We start from the raw sequence: 21,711 nt of genomic DNA on the forward strand, positions 1-21,711 counted from the left end.
GAAGTTCTGCAACCGCCTGTTCTTTTAAAAGAATTCTAGAAAGAACACGAAAAGTAAAATGTGGCAACAAGTGAACTGTCACCCTCAATGACTTCCCTTTGACCAGCCATAAATAAGCCCCCATACTGAGTCTGGTGACATCTTCCACCACCTACTGTGTGTCGGCATCGGACAGAAACTGTATAAGAGGATAGCGGACACACTATACTTGACAACCTATAATTTACCCTGTATATTACGAAGTTAAAGTACTTTAATGTATTTATTGCCAGTTTGTCTAAATACAATCGATTTATTGCTGCCGTATTGAACAATGAAGTGGATTTAAATTATCAGTTCACAGCCAATTCTTAGAAGAAGATACACCTGCAAACTTAGAATTCACTTTTCTTCTGTCTCTTCTGCTATTATTAATAAGAGAATGCATACACACCTGCTAAGGATAGATGGCAATAAATATTATTACAAGATTCAATACCAAGTTGCAATCCATGAAACAAGCTTCTTTCTTGGTTTTTCTTCAATATTAAATAATTAAATATCTGCATCTTTCCACCTTTAACGATAAAACACTTGCTTATAATAAGGGCAAGACTAGTTTTCATATCAAAGTTATGATAAATAACTAATTGTAGCAGGTGTTAACTTGTTCGGTGTACAAGTTATGTGGCAGAATGTTCATAAAGAAAATGCATTCTGTTGTGTACCATCAATTTTGTGCGCCAGTCCTAAAGGACATGCTTGCATATGCCTGGCAGAAATGTGGGTACGTAACAGGAGCAATAGTTGGTTCATTTACAAATGTTCTGGAGATTAGTAGAAAATAGTGTCTGTGGTCACGAAGCTTGTGACGAAAGTGCATTTGTTAAGTGTTTGCACTGCTCCATGATGCTGCGTGCTAATCACTTATTTGGGATCTCCATCACAACTGAAGAGCAAAAGGTTAGTAGGTTAATATTTGCTTATGTGCACCAGTTTATATTATTATTATTTTTCTAATAATTTTTCTATTATTTTTCTATTCATTTTCTAATAACTTAAAGACATATTCTTGTAAAGTCATATGTGTCGCTGCACCTAACTTATATTACAGCATTTAAATGCTATGCATAATCGCAACACACACAGATTCATATATATAGCGCATTTTGAAATAGGTATAATTTGTTACAGTGCTATTCTATTTTTTACTACAGCTATTTCAATTTAATTAACGATTTCTCTCACTAGTCTCAAGATCTGACTGTTATAATGGCTATTGTAGATCAACTGATTACTACTGCACTAGTTAAAATCCTGCAAGTGCTTGGAAGACCGCACTTTATAATACAAATTTTACTTGCTCAGTTTTTATATGTTCCTGTGAGCTAGAGATCTCCTACCTCAGAAGTAAAACCAGATATATAAATTCTGCTTACGGAAATGGATTCAGGAGTAAATTCCAGTGCTATTTGATACCCCACATGACCCCCTTACCATTTATCATATTTGACGGCGATTCAATATGGCGTCTTTCAAAATGGCGATCATGCACTGGAAGCACTCCCACATATAGATGGTCTACCTTGGTTTACAATACTGAAGTCAGATCTATCAAAATCCTTTTCATTTTTGTTCCAAAAAGGTATTCTTGGACATTGCCTATTGGATTTCAAGATGGCGTCGGTGTAGCAGTTCGACGAAGCGTTTGCGCATCGAGTGACTATTACTACGTTATTTAGCAACTCGAACTGAATCTTGTCACAAATTTTCATCAAAATCCAACTCTCACGGTTTATGGACCTTCCTCGTTAGTGGTAGACTGGTTACCTATGAAGCATGGGGTCCTTGGTTCGATCAACGACAAGTAAGTTTATAGTGGACAACACCGTGTTCCTGAGTTTTCTCGCGGTAATCCTGTTTCCTCCCACTTTCTCATTACACAAACTTTTTTAAAATCATCATTCACTTATTTCAATCATCCATTTTCTTTAGCCTAAAAGGGCGTAATTGTGGGACGTTAAATTAAAAAAAGATTTTTAATGTGCTTAGAAAGTTATTCTTTTATTTCAAAAAGAAAAAAATCTCGAAATACATTCCAATTTATTAAAAAGTGGCTGAAATGCCCGTTTGGCATACGGGAAGGGAAAACCCTTTCCAACATTGGTTACCATTTCAATTAAAGTCTAATGATTTTTTTAAAAAAAAATACATAAAACACCTTATTTTAGAACTAAAATTTTGAACCTCTCTATACCCTTATGACGCGCTCTTTAATCAAAGTAACATGATTTAAAAAGCCAGATTGAGGTAGTTACCGCGTTCCAAAATTCGTTTCGAACGATTCATCCATTATCCTTTGATGCTATCACAAAAAAAGAGACAACGTCGGTTTCACTGTCGAAAAATATAGATATTCCACCCTCCTTCTTCAAACGGAAATTTTCAAAAACGCTGAGGCAGGAGTTTCCTTATTTCTAATAAAAAGTTTATATACCGAATTTCTTTTTTATAACTTGACAGAATCGTGAGATACGGCATTTTTGATATTCATTTTGAGTTCCCAACCTCACTTAGGATATACGTCTCCTTTAATCAAAGTAACATGATGGGCCGCGGTGGCTCAGTGGTAGAGTGTTTTGCTCTGGTGTGTGGGATCCTTGATTCGATTCTAGCTCGCGCCAAGTGGACTTTCTGGAGGACAAATACAGTGTGCGTGGGTTTTCTTCGGGTTCTTCTGTTTCCTAATACTTTATTCATTCCACCATTTTCTTCATTCTTTATCATCACCGTCTCTCCTTTAGCTTAGTCAAAAGAGCCGGATAGTAAATCAAAACGAATGTTTATGGAAGGAATTCATGTAATGTAAATGAAGAGAAAACAGGAGATTCCCGAGAAAACACACTGACAAAATGTTGTCCACCAAATCTCACATGACCTAAGATCTAACCAGGGACCCCTCGAACTAAAGGTGGGCGCTCTAGCACTGAGTCATCGTACTCCTAGGTGAATATCGGGATAGTATATGAATAGACCGTGCTTGACTTCCTTATATATTTTTTCTTTGTCAGTGCTGAACATAGAGTTCTGGCTCTTTCTAATATTAACAATCTCCAGATCAGATACCTTTTGATACCTCTTAACTAAATACTATCTTTTTAGCATGTATATTTTAAAAAAAATATATTTTCATGTAACATATTCTTGTGTTTTTAATGTAAACCTCGCCCCATAAACCTACGGCTGAACCTCGCCACACAAATAAAGACATTTTCAATTCAATTCAATCAGAAGTTAAGTTACTCTTGAATTAGAAACAGTAAAAACAATAATAATGTAGAAAGGAAGCTTCTTATGGCCTGTTTTAAGGTACCATTGGACATTCGCCTGGACGAAGTGACGAAATATCTTATGGATTGGAGTTTAGCGCCCCTGTCAGCACCGAGCAGTGGCGGATGTAGCGCGGGACCGGGGGCGCCCAGGTCCCCCAGTGTTTTGAGTGACAAAAATAATTTAAGCTATTATTTATATATATTTTTGAAAGTTCATAGTAAACCCATCATATACCTAACGTAGTCTGAGTTCTGACTGCCCCAATTTTTACCTTCTAGGTCCGCCACTGCCACCGAGGCTATATGAGACGTGAACCTACGGTTTAAAGTTGAATCACAAGCACCGTAGTGCGTACAAATTTCAAAGTTCTCCAACCGGGGATCTAATCCGGACCCCTTGCACCAATGGCATGCACGCTAGCCAAGAGGAGTTTGTGAAATTTTGGTATTAAATGAATAACCAAAAGGTAAAATGATTGCATAGAAGTTTGATGAACCCTTTCTAGAATTGACAAGCATCTCCACAGAACATTTTAATTGGTTAGTGATCTGGCATGACCTCTCTTGCCAAACAAATTTCTAATATTTAAGTTACAAAAGAATTGTCTTAACTAATTTGTTTATAGTTAGCCAAAAATTCGGATTTCAAATTTCTAGCAGCAATTAATAGCTTTGTGTGGGTTTTGAGAGGACATGTTCACCACTATATATATCAGTGGTCCTCAACCTAATTCCTATCATGACCCCCATTTTAATACACTCTCGCCTTCGGTGCAAGCGGTCCCGAGTTCGATTCCCGGTGGGGGCACTCGGTCGAAAAAGTGTAAAACGCTTTTACAGGGCAGCCACCCTGAACGAGATTTTCCTTGGTTTTTCTCATTCACACCAGGCAAATGCTGGAGCAGTGCCTAACTTATAGGTCCCAGGCTGCTTCCTTCCTTCCCCCATCCTTCCTTCCTTCCCTTTCCCCGGATAGTGTGCTCGCCGAGGGACGTCATCCCTCAAACGTGACGGACTAAATGGCCACAGATGCCGAAAGCCCAGAAATCTACATCCTAAATCCTAATCCCCCATTTTATCACACCTCCTTACCAGCAACTCCCTTGTAATTTCTCGTTTGTAATAAGCTTGTATGGATTTTTATTACACCTATTGCAGAGATCTCATGATATCCATTTGCTTCTATAATAGCAGAATTCATTTTTTTTATATAGTGGATATAGTAAATTCCCTAAAAGCGAAAGGATTAAAACCAAATTTGGTCAGTTCATTCATATTATATACAAATATTGAACCCGATCCGTCATACTGTTTTAAAATGGAGGCCGTTTGAAAATTTTAAAAACTTCATAATTTCCTTAATTTTGGGGCATATGATTAAAAAATAATAATTTCTAATTTTGATTTTAAAAACTGGGACAGTTGTTAAAAACGTTATTGAGAATTTTAAATGACTTCATAACGTGCATCACGAAGATTGAACCTGGACATTGCCGCACTAATGAAATCACACCATGCTCAGGTATCTCATTAGCTTTCAATTTTAATTGTATTTCAATATGCAGGTTATGTTGAATTTGTAATTTTCTGGTATTTCAATATGCAGTTCTTATTAGTTTCATATCGTCCTGTTGAAAATGTATTTTGTTGTTGTTCTTAACAGTATGTATAGAAATAAAAATATGCCTATCAGAACAAAATTCAAAATAATATTTGAAAATATTTACTGGTATTAGAATCCAATTATATTTATCTCTTCCGGTTCTCTTCACGACCCCCATGAAACCGTCTTGAGACCTCCTAGGGACCTCAAGTTTGAGAAACCCTGCTATATAGTATAGACGCAAGGTAAACTTCAGAATCGTTTTCATGTTATTCTCAATTAACAGGTGTTATACCTTAGAAAAGGGAATGCCATACGTAGCATTGGTGACAATATTTGATAACGATCTGTACAGTCGAAGAGCCATGTCTCACGAAACAGTAACAAAAAATTTCACTTTCTTCCATCGTTGGAAAAACTCGAGAAATTCCCAACGAAGAAGGAAGAGAAGAAAGGACGAACATTTCGTGAAAAAAAAAAAAAAAAAATCGTATCTTATTTTATGAGACCAAGGATAAATCACTTTTACTTCCCCAGAAAAACTAACTGTTCTCTCCCAATTATTCTTTTAATATATTGACATGCCTTCCGTAGTCTTCTGGTATTGCCAACGAGGACCTCCTGCAAGCTACTCTTCTTCCCTATCATTAAAGTCCCCGCTGTTCTATTTCATGAAATATATGTATTTATTTATTTACTTACTTGTAATTGTGTGAACATATATATATATAATGAAAAGTTTAAGGAGGGGGGAGGGGAGGAAAAGAAAATAGACATTATATACCTCCAGGACAAGAACACTTAAAAACTTGGACATAGAAAAAGTCACTGTGATTGGCGTTTTCTTCTCACTGTTCCCATTTCTACGCGCTCTGATTGGCTGTTCTCGTCATGGTAAACTGCAGAATGAGTGCTTGCTAGTCCCCACAGGTTCGTTCTCTGTCCTGGAAAGAGAGAGAGAGAGAAAAAAAAATGAAGCAAAAGTTGGAATTAGAAGGCCGCAGTCGTTGAGTGCGACGAGAAGAAAGGTGTCCATCTACTACCAGACTTTGGGCAAAGTCAGTTGTTAAGTGGTTCTGACACCGCTGCATAGTGCCTCTCTTCTGTGATACATCTAGTGGTTATATTTTGTTGTTGTTGGGGGTACCAGGGGCAGAACTAAACCCAGAACAGTCAACAATTACAAAACAAAACAAAAAAAGTAGCAACAATCCGTTAGTTGATAACTCAATTCTTTCCAACAATTAGTGTTTGTTCTTCAACGACAATATTGTTAGTGATTCGTTTTGTGTGCGTTTTTGTTAAATACAAGAAATTTGTGATTGTTTTCTGCTAAACTGCTTTTAGGACGCTAATAAGTGATTTATTTAAAAAAAAAAAAAGTGTGTTAATTTGTGCCAGTATTTCTAATTTCTCCATTATAGGACACAATGGTAAGTACCTACAACACAATTAAAGAAATCTCGAGAAATTGTGTCAGCTTCTTGTTCTTGTTCTGTATAGTGCCACAACAGCTGTTTTCTTTCTTTTCTTTCTTGAATAAGATTACCGATTGATGATTTATGTGTACAATCAATGAATGAGTTTATCGATCAACCAGAAGCTATTGAACTTATAGAGGTCTTTCCAACAGGCAAAGTCAGCATTATTGATGATTTTTTTTATTTTGAAATAAAAAAAAAAGAAGTTTTAAGTAGGATACTCGTCTCTCGCGTTACAATGACTCGATGACTGCATAACGGTACAGTAGCTGTTGAATGGAAACAAAACAAAACAAAACGTTTTGTCGTACATAATAAGAGCACATAGAAGTGAAGACCTTTAGAAATAGATTTTTTTTTTTTTTTTTTTTTTTGCAAAAACATCGTGCTGCAATTTCCTATTACATTAGCTAAAGGGCTACTTGTAATATTTTTTATTGACACAAGTAGTAATGAGATAACACATACCTAGCGTACAAAATATGCACAATGCATATTATCGTAACACTTTATACAACAAAGTAGGTAAGTTCTTTGGTTGGTGTCTAGGCTGCTAACGTGCGTTGTCTCTGGTTTGATTCTAGATTTGGATATTAGCGTACGATATAAACTAGAGTATTGGTTCGCGCCCTACTTTCAACAATTCCCCGTCTTATATAATTCTGGATGCTGCAAAATGAGGTTACACTGTATGTAAACCAATCCAATAATGTAACTAAGAGCTCCGTTTGTGGCTAAGTGGCTAATTCACGTGCCTTTTCGCTCGCGTGGTCCTAGGTTCGATGCCAAATTGGAGTATTTACCTGGGGTATAAATCAGAAGTAGTGGCTCGGAACTCACTTTTAACCAAAATACTGTCTCTGTAACTAAGCTCGTGCTGAAAAAAAAAAAGTTTTAAAAATACCAATAACGTAACTAAGTACTGGATGGATCGGGAAGTTTTTGTTTACGAGGAGGTAGGTGTCTTAGTACTGGAGCGCTTATCTCTGATGCATGTGTCCCTAGTTTGAATCCGCGACTTAATAAGTTTGTGGTGGACAACATCGGGTTAGTGTTTTTTTCAGGTACTCCCATTTCCTTCGACATTCTCATTCCACCCATTCTTCCATTATCATTCACATGCCTTAACCATCCGTCTCCCTTAGCTTAAAGGGCATAATCATGTTACGTTAAACTGAAAGATCTAATTTCATTTGTATTTGCATTTACGAGTCAAGATATGGATTCGATTTCTGATTTATGCTGACCTGAAATGAACAGAATTCTGAACACTTTGTGGTGAGCTATTTGGTATTCTGCATATTTAAGGATAAAGCAAATAAAATTTACTGATATTTTATTCAGAAAAATCGTGGCTTCGAATACGGTTTTGTCAGTTATAGGTGTAAAAAGTGTTTGTATTATCTTGACCAGTGGCGGCTCTTGAGGGAAAGTGCATGGGTTATTTTTTAAATACTACAACCTACGGGAAGAAAAGTTACCAAATGCAGTAATTATTTAAACAAAATTTAATATGTTCGATAACTTTTCTTCGTTTAGTTTGTAACTTGGAAAAATGTAATTTTTGTTAATGTAACTTTCTTCAAGAGAGCCGCCACTGATCCTCACAAAATGAAACATAGTTCTCATATTTTTTTTTTTTTCGGTTCAACGATATGTTAATGAAGTGACCGTAAGATGTAATTATTACTGTAACAGTTCCTTGCGTTGTAATCAATGGAATGATTATGGAAGATATATAACCAAGTGAAAATGTGTTATGTATAGTAATTGTAAAAATAATAACTATCTTACTGGAACAGTGAGCTAACCTAAACTTTCTAAATAAAACCTGATAAAATCTACTCCACTGTTGACGTTAGTTAGAAGAACTTAAATTTACTTTGTTGCAATTCATTACAATTATGAAATGCAAGTTAACATTATAACTGTTTCTGGTAGCGTTCATTAAACTCTCTTGGACTTTAAACCATAAAGAAATATAATTGTCTACGCGATTCTTTAGTTCAATTGTTGGTTTTCTAAACCGGAGATCACTTTCCATTAATTGAAGTAATCACCAAATTGCATCATGGTCTTGGGTCAACAGCTGTAAAATTCTATTACACCTGAAGGGGTTACTAGTTTTTGATACCTAGGTAGTCGATGATATGAAGTGTGAACGTATAGGCATTTGGAAAGAAACCTATGCGAGGAAGAAAATGCTGTTTGCGGAACCTTGAATAAAGATTTCAGAAAAAAGACTCATGTCATAAAGTGCTTCGTGTGAAGTATTGTGCTATATGGGTCAGAAACATGGACATTATGCAAATATGATTAAAACTGACTGGAAGCTTTCGAAATGTGGGTGTGGAGAAGAATGGAAAGAATTAGCTGGGTCGAGTTAAAGCACTGTTATATGCATCACTCTTGTTTTTTTTTTAAAAAAATGAAAATATTCCATGTTCGATTAATTTTCTGAATATTTCTTTTCTTTTATTGTTCAGAAATACTGTTCTTAATTACAATATTTTCGTGGGACACGGTGGCTCACTGGTAAAGCGTTTACCTCTGGTGTGTGGAATTCCCTGGTTCGATCCCTGGCCTAGTAAATTTGTCGTGGACAACATCGTGTCCGTGAGTTTTCTCAAGGGGTACTCAAGCTTCCTCCCACTTTCACATTCCACCAACCCTTCCATCCTCATTCACTTGCCTTAATCATCCGTCTCCATTAACCTAAAGGACATAAACGTGGGACGTTAAACTGAATATGATGATAATGCTTTCTTTCCTAAATTGAGGCAATGTGAACCTACAATTAAGGGTGTCAGATACATACTCCATCTTTCTTTTTTTATTATTATTATTCCTTTCATTTATATGGGGAGTGTTTTTATTTTTATTTTAATTGGAATAAACTACATTTTTTTTAGCAGCGTGACTTTTAAAAATTTCTTTTACAAGTATAGTTAAAATGTCCGTTGCTTCGTCAAAATGAATTTACATCATATATATAAGGTAGAACATTAAAATAAATTGTGATTACCAAAATTAAATTTAACGAAATTTAAATTTTCACGAAGGATGGGACATTTAAAAACATTTGAAGAAAGAAATCAGCAAAAGTCAGTAAAATTCCAGTTCAAAGAAAACAAGAAAATTAAGATAGGTGTAGATTCGACAACAGATGGCAGCACGTATCCCTCTATCTTTCCACTTTATTTTGTAAGTAGCGACAATTGTTCAAAATAATTGAATACATTTTAGAGACATGAATATTCAAACTTTGTCCAAGACAAATTAAAGTGGTATTATAGAATGATTCGTGCACTTTTTTGATTCATTTGTTTTTATTCATTGTACACAGCACTTAATTTTACTCTTCTGAAGCACATTTTCGCCAATAGAAGTCTCTCAACAATGGAAGAAATAAAGTATCACAAATGTGCACGGATCATTCTCTAAATATTTATTCAGTTTTGTATTTGGACGAAGTGTAAATGTTCATATCTCTAATTTCATTCAATTATTTGTTTGGAATATTGTCGCACCATACAAAATACATTGGAATGATGAGGGCACGTGCTGCCATATGTTGTCCTTACTCGAGACTTTCCACTTATTTTAATCTCCCCGTATAAATCAATAGGCTTTTTTTTTTTTAAAAAAAAATGAAAATGGCATGGGTATTCAATACCGTAAACGTGATTTAAAGCACATGTGCATTCACTCTCTGTGGGACTCGAACCAGACTTTCGTACCATACACTATTTAACAACTTGTTCGAAGAATTATTACTTGAGTGTGCGATTATATGATTTTTAACAGTGTTAGGAACGAAAAAAAACTGGCTATCTTAGTCTCGGTCCCAATAACATTAGGTAAAGTCTCCTCATGGGTAAGTTGTTAGTGCACACGCCTTTCGTGTGGGAGACCCGGATTTGATTCCTGGCGGGAGCTTATGTGGTTCGTATCCCATGTTAAGCTGTAGGTTCACGTCTCACATAGCCTTGCTGCTGAAAGGGATGCTAAACTGAACTGAACTCAAGCAATAGGTACATGACCTAGAGTCTATCTTCTTGGGCGACTGGCTAAAGCGTGATTGTATGTGTGTGTGTGTATGTGCTTGTATGGTCCCACATTAGATTTCCGGTACGGATAATTGCCTAGGGAGGGACACAAACTCAAGTAGTTTCAAGGCTCGTAGAGTCTCGGTGCTGAAATAAATATTAATCACCAAACCAATCAAAATACTTAAAAAATTGGAAATAGAAAGCGCCCAGGCAGAATTTGTTCATTTGCATTGCGCGTTTCCAAATTGAATCTGAGAAATTTTTAGTTTCGGGAGTCGAACCTGCAACTTCAGACTATTATTTTAGTGGTTCACTATACATTTAGTACAGTAGAGTAAAAAAAACTCGGTCTAATGTGGACCGAAGGGTGGCTGACTTTATTAAAATATCATGTTATTGGGAATGGGGTTAACAATAATAAGTACGTGTGTTTTCGCAGAAAATACTGTACTGTATTTGTATGTATTGGTTGTTTGAGAATACAACAGAGAATAAACTGCCCAATTACCCTTAAACAAAGGAAAAGTATGTACTTTATGAAGGCATACAGCCTAGAGCCGAGTTATCGAGTGTACAGAGTGGCGAGTTTTCGGGACTCTGACCGGGTTATCTAGTGGCGAGTTTTCGGGACTCTGACCGGGTTATCTAGTGGCGAGTTTTCGGGACACTGACCGGGTTATCGAGTGGCGAGTTTTCGGGACTCTGACCGGGTTATCGAGTGGCGAGTTTGCGGAACTCTACTGTCCATAATTTCTGTAGTTTTCGCAATGCTTTATCAAAGATTCAACTACTCTGTATGTGTGTTTACTTCTAAAAAGGACTCTCCGTGAAAAATGAACTCTTCAAATAATGAACTCTTTAAAAGAAAGCGAAAAAAAAATAAACGTTTCGAAATTGTTTGAAGCTATTTCTACACGCTCGTTATGAATGCAGATCACGATTTTCCGGCAAGAAAGAAAGGATATGTGTCACTGAAACTTGGAGATCTACTGTAAACACAAAGAGATGTCGAAACGCTGCGTGTCAATGGCTGTTAGCTTTATCCTTTTGTGTTTACGGTGCATTTATAAACATTTACGGTATACATTGATTTTCTTCTTTTGAGCCATATCCATATATATTTAGGTAAAGGGCAATGTTTCTCCCGTTCTGAATAACCCAAAGAAGGCCCAAGTGTTGAGTGGTTCACTTCCCAGATTTCAGAAAGTGATATAGACAAGAGTGCTGGTTACGAGAAGAGACGAGACGATTAAAAGTTTTCTCGTCTCGTAAATTTTTTGTAGAGCTATCGATTCTCGAAGAATTTTATCTCGTCTCGCATAAATTTTTCTCGTACCACGTTATAAATTTATGTACAAAATGTGCGATTTTTATGTAAAAAATGAGGAGTTTTTTTTTTAATTTTCATCTAGAACTGAACAGAATTCTACTGCGTTACGAGAGGTCCACCAAAGGTGTGATATAACAACACTTAAACCATATTTGTTATTTAAATATATTGTGTAATTACTTTGCTTATCTTTAAATGTTGATAAATCCTCTTCGTTTTGTTCGTACAATGACTATATCAATTTATATATTTCTTATATTATGAATCATGTAACAGCCAAACAGTGTTTGATATGTAAGACATGGATGAACTAGTGTTTTCCCCTAGATTCCCGAAATATTTCGTCTCATAGGTAATACTAAGTTAACAGTTTACTATCCTAGATCTCCATTTTGCAGAGGCTGTCTGAACAGCCCCTTAATGACATTGAAACGACGAAAGAAGGAGACAAAAGAGAAAACCGCCTCCGCCAGGATCGAATCCATAAGCTGGCCAGTAGACAGGTAGATCTATTTAAGCTACTGCGGCATTATCCGTATCCAAGACTACTATGTATTTAATTCTCTTGTCTGTAGTTAAGACGTTATGCAACCCGAAAGAAACTTATGACGAGCGGGTTTCATAATCTTTCAGGACTGTATTGAATTATTCACATTTAATATCATACTGAAAGTTGGAATATTTTCTACAAATAGAAGGAATGAAAATGTCAGTAAGCGTTCTAACTTCGTTATAAGGAGGTCATATATTCAACTCCGGAGGCCGATCATTCTTGACGGATGCTTCTCCAAATTTTTCCTCAGTTCCAATAGTCGAATGACGAAATGATACCTTTAAATATAAGTCCTGGCCGATTCTGTTCAATTTCCTTTGTCATTGTTGTTGATTCCAGTGTCAGTTGACAACGCATGGTATATTTGCGGTTTGTTGTCCGGAATAAATAAATTTCGTGCCCAAACTACCGAATGGCCAATACCTATGATTAGGCTGGTTATTTCCTACAGGGAAAGCATGAACCAGGGGTTAATACACATCGTTAAAAAAAATCAAAAAATTACAATTAAATTACATATTTATAGTTTTATGTTGATTACAATTTAACAAATAGCAACCAGACATGATGTATTTTATACATCCACACAAATCTTGGAGTTCACAGGTGCTTATGGAATCACAAAATAACTTATTTCATAGGGTAACATACTCTTTTGTATATGTACAGCATAATAGGAAAGAAGCAGATTGAATCTTAATGGATGAGGTGACCATTATATGTACTAGGGAGCTGAATTCTAAATACCACGTCTACAAGGACTGGGTAGGAATTAATGGACTGATATGTATTACTGTTAGGGTTACCAATTTGATCTTTTTCCCACCAAGTTTAGGATTTCTTTTCTGTCTAACAAGAATATTGTGCCGTGTGCGTGGGTTTTCTCGGGGTTCTCCCGTTTCCTCCCACTTTCTTCATTCCACCATTTCACTCATTTCTCATTATCACCGTCTCCTTTAGCCTAACCGGCATAACCGTGGGACGTTAAACTCAAAGATTTCATTTCAAGAATATTGTGGCTAACGAATGATATTGCTCACTTCTCGTTCGAGTGGCTTGGAATGAAACCAGATACTCCTAACATCAGTACTGAGTAATCTACTACTGATCTACTCTGATTACCTTCAGGTCCGTATCCATGGGTGCTAGGGGGCCGCCCTCCTAAATTTTTACTGCCTCCCGTAAAATTTTCACGGTAGGCTTGCAAATGAACTATATAATATGGTGATGAACTATAATATGGTTGGGTCGGCCCCCTAACTTCTACCGCCCCTCCCCCTACATTTTTGGGCTCGCTACCGCCCTGACTACCTTTAAAGTCATTACAATTACCTGTAATTAAAATAATCAGGGCTCGAAGAATACTGGTCGCCAGGTCATCATGTCAACTAGAAATACAAGTCTAGTATCTAACTTTTTATTTGAGTTAATATTCTCAATTTTTTTACCTGCCAGTAGTTCTGATTTTTGTGTACTTGAAAAGATTAAAGGAAATGTATATTAAATTCGTTCTATAGCTCAAAGTTTCGAAGTTACTCAACGTTAGAGGATTTTGTTCTATTCATCAGAAAAGTGGGTAATCTATATAGCAGTGTTCAAACTGTAAGATACGCTTCGTGTGGAGTATTGTATTGTGTGAGGCCGAAACATAGATATTACGCAAAATTGATGAAAAACAACTGGAAGCTTTTGAAATGTGAGTGTGGAGAAGAATGAGAGAATACGGCGAGTAGAGCGGGAAAAGAATGAGAGGCTAGAAGTGATGAGGAAGAACAGGACAGATTTTAGATATTATTAGAAAAAGAAAAGAAATTGTTTGGAACATTGGCTAAGAAGAAACTGTATAATAAGGGATATGCTAGAGGGTATGGTGGCAGCAAAGAGAGGGAGGGGGAGAAGAAGACTACAATTGATGGATGAAATTAAAGCAGAAAAATCGTACCTGAAGACAAAGAGGGTAGCTCAAGACAGTGCTGCAGGGAAGTTTCTCGGTTTGTGGCGAGTTACCTGTCAATAATGGTAGAATACGTACAGTATGATGATGATTGCAAATTGCAAAATACGTATAATAAATAATAAGTTTAAATATTATTAGTGAGAACATGGTAGGTGTACCGGTACCTACAGTAGGATTCTAATGTATTTTGATCCACAAGTCTTGTGGCATATTTTTCATGAGCAGCTGGTAAAATTGTGTGATATTTAGCGTTTCCTTTTAATAGAATTATGTTACGCATTGTATTTGCAGAATATGAACTGTAACATCGTGACATATTGTGTCAAACCCTAGCATGAGCTGAAAAACGCACATAAAGGAAACAAAACAAATAATATAAACGCGGAAAATGTGTTTAACAACACAGAAATTAACGAACTTGTTCTGTTGTACCGAACAAAATTGTTTTCGTAGAAAAAAGAAGAAAAAACAATTTTCTTTTGTTGTTTACGAGAACGTGTTTGCTCTATTCTACTTTGTACGTCACAAAAATTTAGACTTCAGGGCTTTGTTTTTGCAGTTTTCCTGGATTTTCCAAAGATGAAATTTTACAATTTAACATCTCTGTGGTTATATATGAGGTGTGTTCAAAAACTAATGAACCTTATTCCCCCCCCCCCCCTGTGTAAACCAATGAAGCGTGAGAGACTTTCTTCATAGACGTGTTTTTATTTTCGCCCGCAGAAAACGTCAGCCGCTGGCAGTCGCCCGATGTGTGTAGACGTGTAGTGAGCGGTCGTCAAATTTCAGTTTTTTTGTAAAATGATAGAAAAACTTGAGGAGCGATATTGCATCAAATTTTGCCAAAAGCGTGGCGATACCCAAGCGTAAACCATTCAATCAGATCGATACATTCAATTCGGAACGAGAATTTAGGCATGAGGGGGGGAAAATGAAATCTTTAAGTTTTACGTCCCACAGTTATGCCGGTTAGGCTAAAAGAGACGGTGATGATGAGTAATGAATGAAATGGTGGAATGAAGAAAGTGGGAGGAAACGGGAGAACCCCGAGAAAACCCACGCACACGGTGTTTGTCCACCACAAAGTTCACTTGGCGGGGGCTGGGATCGAACCCGGAACCCCAAGCACCAGAGGTGAACGCTCTACCACTGAGCCACCGCGGCCCCGGCATGAGGGGAGTGTCCGTGAAATTTGATTCACGATTTCATCGTCAAACACAACATTTCTGTGTGTCGTAAAGGCTTCCTACTCACCTGACATGGCTCCGTGTGACTTTTGGTTATTTCCCAAACTGAAAATGCCACTAAGAGGGGACCCGATTTGAGTCAAGAGAAGACATCATGCGGAATGCGACGACACGGTTGCTTGCCATTCCAAAAACTGAGTTGCAGAAGTGTTTCCAACAGGGATGCGAGCGCTGGGAGAAGTGTGTACATTACCAATGAGACTATTTTGAAGGAGATTAGTGTTTCGGATTTTCAATTCAATAAAATATATTTGCCAACCAAAAGTTCGATTTTTCTCTAACTCACCTCGTAATGTAGGTGAAAGAAGATGGATGAATGTTTACGCTGCAAGTACATTCTGACAAGTGACCATTCCGATTTTATGAATTCAGTTGCTGAAAATGATTGCTAGCACTGAATTCAGCAGCAAAAGAAACACAGAAAAACAGGGTGTTTAGTGGCAGACCGTATACAGGGTGGGAGATAAATGAGAGCGAAGTGCGAAGATAGACCTTTGAAAATACCTAGAAATGTCATGTTAATTTTCAAACGAGTGAAGGGATTGAGGTCAAATGTTGGATATGAGGAATGCCTGTAGAGCTCCACTGAATAGGCGTAATGTGAATCATGGGAGACATCTGAAAAGCCCGCCATGTTGGACTTAGTGCAAGAAGAGTATACAGGAAAGGGGTTATGTGACATATGGCTCTTGACGCACACCGTCTATTGAAATCAATTGTGGTCAACATAGTTTGAGATCTCCGTAACAGGAGACGTTCCGCGCTGTAGCAATGTATCAATACTGTCGTAAAGGTAACGTGAATGAGGAACTAGAGACCCTGTAGTACGGTTCATAAGCACGTTGTGTGCACGAGGGGTAGAAAGAGATAGAATCGAATCCTGGAACATCAAGAAGAATGTTTGCAACGTGTAGCGGAATGAGTAATAGTTTCAGTGGATGAATGCTAGCGTGGTACCTTGCGCAAAGACACCTGTCCCATTCAGGGTTGATATATTAATGACCCTCTCCAACAATACGTGCCGGTTGTTACACTGGTGATCCTTCTCACAACAAGATACATACAATTGGCAGTTAAAACACTGTTCACATTACGCCTATTCAGTGGAACTCTACATGCATTCCTCATATCCATCATTTGACCTCAATCTCTCTATTCGTTTCAAAATTAACATGGCATTTCTAGACATTTTCTACGTTCTATTTTCGCACTTTGCTCTCATTTATCTTCCACCCTGTATACGGTCTGCCATTAAGCACCTTCTTTTTCCCTGTGTCTTTTGGTGCTGAATCCAGTGCTAGCAATCATTTTCATCAATTGAATTCAGAAAATCGGAATGATCCCTTCTGAGGTCTGTATAGGACTACTAACACATTCTTAATTTATGTTGTCATTTAATTTGACCTGCAACTCCTAACATTAACGCTTATATTTCTTGTGAAAAAAATACTTGGTATGCGTTCTTGTAATAGTCATACATCCCTATACGTTAGGAATGGAAATAGCAGACGCTGTTTAATATGCATAGAGGTAATTGTATTATTGCAAGGACATTTTTTTAAATAAAAGATTAATTATACCGATGTGAAAATTGATTCAAGAAAGAAAGAAACCGTGCTCATTTCACTGAGCAACGACAGATAAGGAAAAAAACTCGTTGTCTAAGCCATTTTATTGAATTATTCATTCTGTGCACACATATGTTACATTTCTCTCGCTTACGATTACAAGTATGAAAGAAGAAATTCAAATTATTATTCAATTTAAATCAAATAATTAATTCATTTTAATAAGGTTAATGGCTAACGTGAACCTACACAAAAATCTAAGATATGTGGGGATATCACCGTGTTATTAATATTCAATTTATATGTGTTAACATGCTTTAACCGACTGTCATGTTTACGCTATATTGCTACTAGGTCAGCGTTGAATGTAACAATATAAAAGATGAATTCCAAAGAACTTTTAAGGGGAAAAAATGGAAAAAAGAAATGTAATTCATTGATATCTCTTAACGGACATCTTCACAATACGTACAGATTATTTTGCTCTGGCAGAACCCTTCCTTTCACGGACACACTCAGATGCGGACGAATTATTTCGCCCTGGCAGAACCCTTTCTTTTGCAGGCACACTCAGATACGGACAGACAATTTTGCCTCTGCAGAACCCTTCCTTTTGCGGACACACTCAGATGCGGACGGATTATTTCGCCCTGGCAGAACCCTCTCTTTTGCAGGCACACTCAGATACGGACAGATAATTTTGCCTCTGCAGAACCCTTCCTTTTGCGGACACACTCAGATGCGGACGAATTATTTCGCCCTGGCAGAACCCTTTCTTTTTCGGGCACACCCAGATACGGACAGATTATTTTATTCCTGCAGAACTTTCCCGTTTTCGAGCACACCTAGATATGGACCATTATTTTACCCTGGCAGAACCTTTTCTTTTTTCGGACAAACGAGATACGGGCAGACTATTTTGCTCCGGCAGAAAACTTTCTTTCCCAAGCACACTCAGATTGGACGGATAGTTTGCCCCGCAAAACCCTTTCTTTTGCGGGCACACTGAGATACGGGCAGATTATTTTGCCCCAGCAGAACCCTTCCTTCTCCAGGTACACTGAATTACGGATAGATTATTTTGCTCCGGCAGAACCCTTCCTTTTGCGGTCACACTAAGATATGGACATATTATTTAGCCTGTACAGAACCCTTCCTTTTGTGGGCACACTCAGATACGGACAGATTATATTGCCTCTACAGAGCCCTTCCTTTTGTGGGCACACTCAGATACGGGCAGATTATTTAGCCTCTACAGAACTCTTCCTTTGGTGGGCACACTCAGATACACGCAGATTATTTTGCCCCAGCAAAATAAAAGTGAAAATGAAGTTAAATCTTGCAATGTAACGTCCCATGATTATGCCCTTCAGGTCAAGGGAGACGGATGATTAAGGCAAATGAATAATGATGGAAGAATCGTTGAAATTAGAATGTGGGAGGAAACGGGAGTACCTCTAGAAAACTCACGGATACGATGTTGTGCACCAAACACGTACTTGGCTCGGGATCGAACCAGAGATCCCCACGCACGAAGTAAGCACTCTACCACTGAGCCACCGTGGCCCCTGGTCGAAAATGAAATGAACTACTACTACTACTACTACTACTACTAATAATAATAATAATAATAATAATAATAATAAATTGCAGTGTTTTTAAAGCCATGTAAATATTACTAGGAAGTGTTAAGTGCAATTTTTCTAACCATCGCTAAAGAAAACATTCGTTCAATACCTGTTAAGTAGTTTTTTAAAAACAAAAGCTGTAATTACATACAATAAAAAAAAAAGAGAAATTTTTTAACCGCAAGATATCATCAGCATAAAAGTATTGGAAGCGATGCACCATTGACTCAAGTCTTCTTCCACTTACGGCCGGAATGAAGTAAGGGGAAACCCGGCTAAGAAGGCAGTAGGTCAGTGGACCTGGCAACACTAGGTCAATTCTAGATTGTATGTGCATACGTGCAGTGGTACCAGATCTATAGATGTTTTTTGGTGCAAATTATCTGACAATATTCAATAAATCAACTATATAGAGGCGCAGTCGTAGAGCGCTCTACGCTGGTGTATAGGGTCTCCGGTTCGATTTCAGCCTGCGTCAAAAGGTCATTGTGGTGGATAAACACCGTATGTGTGTGTTTTCTCGGCATTCTCCCGTTTCCTTCCACTTTATTCATTCCATCGTGGCATTTACCATCATCATCATCGTCTTTCTTTTAAAATCGGTGCATAATCGCGAAACGTTGAAATAATAATAAAAATATATTATTATTATTATTATTATTATTATTAATAATAATAATAATAATAATAATAATAATAATAATAATAATAATAATAATAATAATAATAATAATAAAGTCGTATGTAAATGCATTACTGAAAAAATGTGTATTGAATGATATATTGTACTATTATACTCCCTCGTGGCTATATTGTTAGCTTACGAATCTCCAACACGGAAGACCCGGGTTTGATTCCCAGCAGAAGCTCATGTAGCTTGGATCCCACGTTAAACTGTACATCTACGCTTAATATAGCGTCGCTGCTAAACGGAACACTAAACCCCAAAACAAACAAACAAACGAATAAACTAAAACCACGAGACGGAAAAGCTCTGACCAGCTCGATTATTGTCACTTGAGTGATGTGTGGTCAGTATATTGGTTCCAATCTCTAATATTTTTTTTTTTTTTTTTGGGTTTCCTCGTCCCATATTCTCAACCTCGTAATTCCAATAACTTCAAAATTACCTGATAATGCTTTGTTAACATTTAATATCAGAAGTACTTATCTGCATTCGAAACCAGATACACCAAGTATGTTGATCATCCTTTGCATTATAGGACTAAAGAAACCTTGCTACATTTCAAGAATTTCATTTTATTTATCTCTATCCCTTATTAGCATTTGGTGCTTACACACTCCATTTTTAAAACCGTAATTTTACATTCAGAAAAAAAAAAAAAGGCAAGAAGCCCCGTAATTGTCACGTTCAGATATGACAAGCAAATCAATGCATTTTCCGTTTCATTTGAACGAGTTTAGAGTATATTTTGATGATTGATGGAAATTGTTGTTATAATAGAGTCAGCAATGTTTTATAGTATTCACGGTTTCATTAGAACCATAACTTATGATGAGTATGTTGTAAATAGGTTTCTCAATATGTGTGTGATACCTGATCTCCATCCCCAGTGTAGGGCTACGGATGTTCAGTACTAGAGCGTTTATCTCAGGTGCATGGGGTCCTTGGTTCGATCCCAGCTCGCGCCAAATGAACTTTGTGGTAGACAAACATCATGTGCGTGGGTTTTCTCGTGGTTCTCCCGTTTCATCCCACTTTCTTCATTCCACCTCTTCACTCATTTCTCATCATCACCGTCTCCTTTAGCCTATACGGCATAACAGTGTGACGTAAAGCTTAAAGAGTTCATTTCATTTTCCATCCCCATTGTTAAGTGTTTGATTGTTAAGATCACTTTATCTTCAGTGAAGTATGTTCAACATTTGGTCCTGTATCTACCCGTACAGAGAGAGAGAGAGAGAGAGAGAGAGAGAGAGAGAGAGAGGAGGGAGAGGTCAATCCAAAAGGAGTATAATCCCCCCCCCCTTGAGCTGCAATAGCGTTTAATTACGACACACATGATCCCACTTAACAACAGACAAAGTGACACATAAATATAAATCCACAACGCATTCAGATTGCGGTTGATTGGAATGATTGCGAGAGGGAACCACATTGCAACCCTTGACTAGATACCAGAACACATGAAGATACCTAGGAAACTTCCGCTACAAATTGGTGTGACGAAATGAAAAAGCACTAAGGAATAACGTGGAAGAGAATTGTCCAAGATAGAGAATAGCTAGGAGACCTTCATCCAGCAGTGGATTGATTGTTGCCAGGATTTGTAACTTCTTATTTTAAGCGATAACTTTATAGGGCAAAATTGGTGTGGGAGACCCGTGTTTGATTCCGAACGGGAGCTCATGTGCTTCGGATTCCACGTTAATTAGTAGGTCCCGTCTCATATTGCCTCGCTGCTGAAAGGGGCGTTAAACTTAAAATCAACTCAACTGTATAGGACGAAAAATTTCTCCCCATAGATATGTTATTGGAATCTAAAATTGCTTACAAGATCAAAGTTATTCTGAACAACATTTAGACAAAGACATTATTCTAACTTATAAGCCTGGCAACCATGTTGTGCAGTTGATAGCAATAGAGCATAAAAGAGAGAAAAAAGATTTTTAAAAAATGCCTTATAGCGGAAGATTCATCTTCCAGCTGCAAAGTAAAAGACACCATGTTTTTCTTGGAGACAACGCAGCATATATAGTCAGCGAAAACACACACACACACACACACAATAGAAAAGAAGGTGAAAGAAATATAAAAAAATACCCAGAACAAAAACGAAATTACCCAACAACACGAAAAGACTATATTTTGCGCAAGAAAGCTTTAAGAGAAATTCCCATACACGGCTAAGACGTGCGGCAGCAAAGTTAATTATTAATGGACTTTTCTACTGGGTTTCTTTTACCGAACACAGTTTTTTTTTTTTTTTTTTTTTTTTTTTTTTAAGGAAGCATAAATT

At 37.2% G+C, this 21,711-nt stretch overlaps 1 protein-coding gene across 1 annotated transcript in view; it reads left to right on the plus strand.

Annotated features, from left to right (window-relative positions):
- The first annotated feature begins 5,865 nt into the window (after positions 1-5,865).
- The window catches only part of Cht7 (chitinase 7), a 301,019-nt gene continuing 285,173 nt past the window's right edge, over positions 5,866-21,711 (plus strand). Inside the window, exon 1 of the mRNA XM_081732086.1 lies at positions 5,866-6,347. Within this exon, the coding sequence (XP_081588212.1) occupies positions 6,345-6,347 (3 nt within the window). The 5' untranslated portion in view covers positions 5,866-6,344. The remainder of the gene's footprint in view (positions 6,348-21,711) is intronic.

Source organism: Thermobia domestica, chromosome 11 (genome assembly GCF_964235325.1).
Source record: "Thermobia domestica chromosome 11, izTheDome1.hap1.1, whole genome shotgun sequence".
Taxonomy (NCBI): domain Eukaryota; kingdom Metazoa; phylum Arthropoda; class Insecta; order Zygentoma; family Lepismatidae; genus Thermobia; species Thermobia domestica.